At 36.2% G+C, this 4,531-nt stretch overlaps 1 protein-coding gene across 1 annotated transcript; it reads left to right on the forward strand.

Moving 5' to 3' along the window:
• Positions 1-464: 464 nt before the first annotated feature.
• On the forward strand, positions 465-3,622 carry LOC104615650 (selenoprotein K; the record flags this gene model as incomplete). The annotated part of the gene is made up of 4 exons (XM_010292856.1): positions 465-555; positions 1,330-1,410; positions 2,098-2,190; positions 3,324-3,622. Coding segments are annotated over 3 exons (260 nt in total), but the record flags the coding sequence as incomplete, so codon positions are not given.
• Positions 3,623-4,531: the final 909 nt, after the last annotated feature.

Consider the following 4,531-nt stretch of genomic DNA (forward strand, 5'->3'; position numbering starts at 1 on the left):
AGGAGAGCCCGGCGCAGCCCCGCGCGCTGCCCGCAGAGAGCGGCACGTCTCGCCCGCTGCCACATCGCCCCCACATCCGTGCGGTTCCCGGCGGCCTGGATTGGAGCCTTACGTGCTTCTGAACGGTTTTTAAGGAGGGGGAAAAGTCGAGGCGTGTTCTGCGTACGCCGGGAGCGTAGCGGAGAAGCAACTTAACCACGTACAGGGAGGCGGAGACTGTGCTGGGGTTTGTTTTTTTTTTTGTAGGTTTACCTGGACACAGTGTCAGTTTGGTGGCGATCCGATTATTTCAAGGACTGGGACAATACCGTGTTGGGAATGAAACTTGCTACCGTTGCTTATGAAGTCCAGTTTCTCCATCCTGCTTGCAAATTCTAGGCTCAGCAGATCCGTTTTTGTTTAATACACTGTACAGTGTCACATACTAAACATTGCTGGATGTTTTGTATCTTGGTGTGCTACAGGACAAGTTTTGGATAACCAGAGTCGGGCTCCTTGGCGTTTGTCATCTATAACAGATTTCTTCTGGTCGATAGCAGATTTTGTGGTTCTGTTGTAAGTAGAAATTAATTCTTTTGATGAGCTTTATTTTAGATTTGTCATCGGTAGAAGCTACTCAGCTGTCAGTAACACAACAATAAAAATGTTATATTTACTCTTAGCATTCCGCATCTATGTCCCCAAAACATACATGAATGTTTCACTTTGACTATGTGGCTTTGGTTATTAAGTACTATAATATAATTAATAAAAAGGAAAGTGCATGAAAAGTGGTGCTAACTTACTGGCAGCTCAAGTGAGTTTTCTTAACGTTTCTTCCATTTTAATACTGCAAAAAGAAAAAGCCTATATTTTTGTTAAAACAGCTAGTCTCTGCTAGCTGATCAACTAATTAAGATATTATTTGGAAAATTTCTACTGGTGACAATAGATTCTGGCTATGAAAAAATAATCACACAGCAGTAATTGCAAAGTTATGGCCCCAGATTAAAGCCAGTTAAGACACAGAAAGTTCTTTTGATGTATTCAACAGTCCTTTGTTATTTCAGTGACAGGTTGATACTTTGTCATTTCTTGCACTTTATTTACCAGAAAAATAGATTTTTTTATAGTTTGAGCCTTACTGTAATTTGGAATTACTTCAGATTTTATCTTAGTATGTAGGAGAAAAATTGCCAAGATGTAATAAACAACAATAATCTTGAGAAGATACCCTGTTTGTTCCTGAACACTACTTACTGTTTTTCAGGCTATTTCTTACCTTGCAGTCCAAAAATTCCAAAACTATATCTAGCAATCAACTCACCTTACTCCTGTTTTATTTTTCAGTTTCCAGAGCATTATTCAACCAGATTTGCGAAGAAGAGGCTACACATCTTCCTCCTATTCAGGATACAATGACGGAAGAGGGTATTTTTTTCATATTCACACTAGTGATTTTTTTTTTTCCTATCTTAGCAAAATGACATAATGTATTCAGATTACAGTTGTGGTTTGCATTGAACTGGGTCATGTGAGCAGACTAAAATGTAGTTTATCTGCAGTATTTTGTCTACAACTCATTGATAACAATACATAGCTTTGGATAGCTGTAATAACAGTATAGTCTAACTGTCACTGAAACTGCAGGTTTTTCAAACCTGCCTAATAGACAATATGCATCTTTGTTGAAATTCTTTTGTTAGACTTGCTTATACTCAGCATTTGATTTACATTAAATCAGCTATTTCATGTATTAGATTACCTACAGATAAAGCAAAACACTTTGTTATAGGGATATCATTTCTTTAAACACTATAGTTATTGTGTTTCTTTGTTCTTAACGGTTTGCCAAACTTTTTTGTAGGACCACGTAAAAGCCTGTTAGCTGTACTTGTCTCTTGTGAGACAAGAGTAATTGGAGCAGTTTGCATAAGAGAATTTTCATGAACATAGTGTTGGATTTTTTTTTTTTTACAGCTTTTCACATGAATGCCAAACAACTTACAGAGTTTCTAATGTCCTAATTGCTATCACTTAGAGACAGTGTTACTATATCTCTAATGTAACAGTTGAATGCCAATTGAATGGAAGTTGTTTTCCTTGCTTTCTCATCAGGCCTCCAGCACATCCTCGCCGTAGGATGGGTCGAGTAAATCACTGGGGTGGAGGCCCCAGTCCACCACCAATGGCTGGAGGTGGATGAGGAAGGTAATTCCAGTTCTTCTGTATCCTGCTTTGAACTTTTTTTTCTTTAACAATGGTAATTGAAGCTTAAGGTAGAATGGAGCATTTTGTCCTCCTTTTGCAAAAGTTACTGAAACAGGAAGAGAATCAAAGTGGTTAGATACTTTCAGTGAAGAGGGTAAAAAGGAAAGGGGTTGTAAAAACCTTTTGGCTCAGAATTGATGAGCATCTACTTCTAATTGCATGGAAGTAGCTATACAAAGTGTAGCAAAGATTTCTGAATGCAGCTGATAAAAAAAATTATTTAGAACTTCTCATCTTTTTTGGATGCTAATTTAAAGTCCTGTCCAGATCAATAGTGACTGAAACTTTGTTTGCATTTCTAATGATTATCATATGACACATGAAGTTTTTTGTTTAAACTAGAAACTTACCAATAGAAAAGAAGGAAAATTAATTAAATTCTTAAAAGACTATTAATAAATATCTTTTTTCCCTGTTACAGTGATACAGCTATGCAAATCTTGAATTCTAGTATAGCATAAAAATCATAATTGCTTATAAAGGCAGGCATTAAAAACTGTTAAAAAAGCCATGGTCTTTAAATGTCTTACAGCTGCCTGAACTTTAATTCTGTTTTAGTAATTAGTTTTTCTGGTGGGACTTTCATCTAACACTGCATGTATATATAGTATGGTTTAATTTACTTTAAAAGTTAAGTAAACAATCCTTCTTTTTTATGAATCATTCCCCATTGTTACCATAACAAAGTTACAAGAAAAAAAAAACACATGCAGGTGGTTAATCCCTGTAAATCTTTGCAGGAAAAAGTTCATATTCCAAAAAGCACATACACCAGTATTTCAGTTCCCTAGAAAAAGGATAAGCTTCTTCCCAGGATTTTTTTTATTTAATTTGGATGTTGATTACTGTTTTTCTTTCTGACTAGGCATGAGGCCAGCAAAGGCTGTGGGGAGTGCTCTTGAGTAATAATGGCAATGTGTCATCTGCTCAGTAATAGAAGTTTGCAAGCCTTTAGCATATCTCATTTAGCTAAATTAAAAACAACTTTTTAATTTTAAATTGTTACTTACCTAATTTTATCTCACAAAGAAAGGCCTTGTCTTTAAACATACTGGAATTACTTTATCTTTTAGGTAAACGCCTGCTGAAGAGGCAGGCAAAAGCATACACATTTGCAAGATGAAAGGGAAGAAGAATTCAGTGGCGGACCAAATGAGTTTGGATGTTGTGGATGTGTATGTCTAACTATAAACTGTTCTGTGATACAAGCAGATTAATGAAGTTGTACTGGGAACTCCTTCTTCAAGGATCCAGTGTAACTGAACTACAGTTTTATTAAATACATGTTTACTGTCTAAAGTCTTTGTATAGTTTCTGAACATTTTACTGTAGTTTGCAAAGTAATAAGTAAATTATATTTGGGTTGTCACAAGGCTGACTTTCTTATTTTTAGAAAAAAAAATCTGTCTGAAATACAGTAAGCCCTTTTCTGTTCAAATGAGAAAGAATACATATTTATATTAGATACAGAAGGTGCCTCGAGTCAAACTTAAAGCAGCGCTTCCCAATACATTTTGTATTTACTCTATTTTTATCAGTACTAATGCTCTGTACTTTGCTGTATTTTCATGATATTAACGATACTCTAAAAACACTTCTAAAATGCAACTTAGAAATTAGTTTTACAATCCTTGCCTTTTACAAACTGCCTCCTTAAGGCTCATAATGGGTTTTATAACCTCCTCTTGAAACAGCTTCCTTCTCCATAATAAACTTACTCAAATGCATAACCCTGTTTGCTCTACAAATTTTGGTAGGACTTTTTTCAATAAAATTAGGCACTGTTTTTATTACATGAAGAAAAAGGTAGTGAACTCAAATACTGAGTGCTGACACAGAAAAGTTATTTTCTTTCAAACAGTAACTACCTTTTAATTAACTTACCCCATTTCAGGATGAGAGTTTCTTACTGGTTTTGGGTTTTGGGGTTGGTTTTGTTTAGCTGGAGGGGGCTGCATCTGATAAAAGATTAGTTGCCAAGAATCCAGATGAAATTATTTTCTACAAGGTGCCATTACAAATTTTTTGCTTAAACCTCTCTAATAGTCTAATTATAACATACGCACATACCCAACACAAAGTGACCATCTTTTAAACTTCTGGGTAACAGCAGCCTTCAGTCTAACAAACAGATCTTTCTCAACACCACGCAAACGTCATATCTTCATCGTTCGGACAGACCAGGTGCATCCCGGGCGGTGCGTCATCGTTGGTTCTTCACAGGTGCATCACGCGTGCATCAGCCGAACTCCGGTATTGAGCTGTTGGGAAGGCTGCACTA

Source organism: Phaethon lepturus, unplaced genomic scaffold (genome assembly GCF_000687285.1).
Source record: "Phaethon lepturus isolate BGI_N335 unplaced genomic scaffold, ASM68728v1 Scaffold48028, whole genome shotgun sequence".
NCBI lineage: Eukaryota > Metazoa > Chordata > Aves > Phaethontiformes > Phaethontidae > Phaethon > Phaethon lepturus.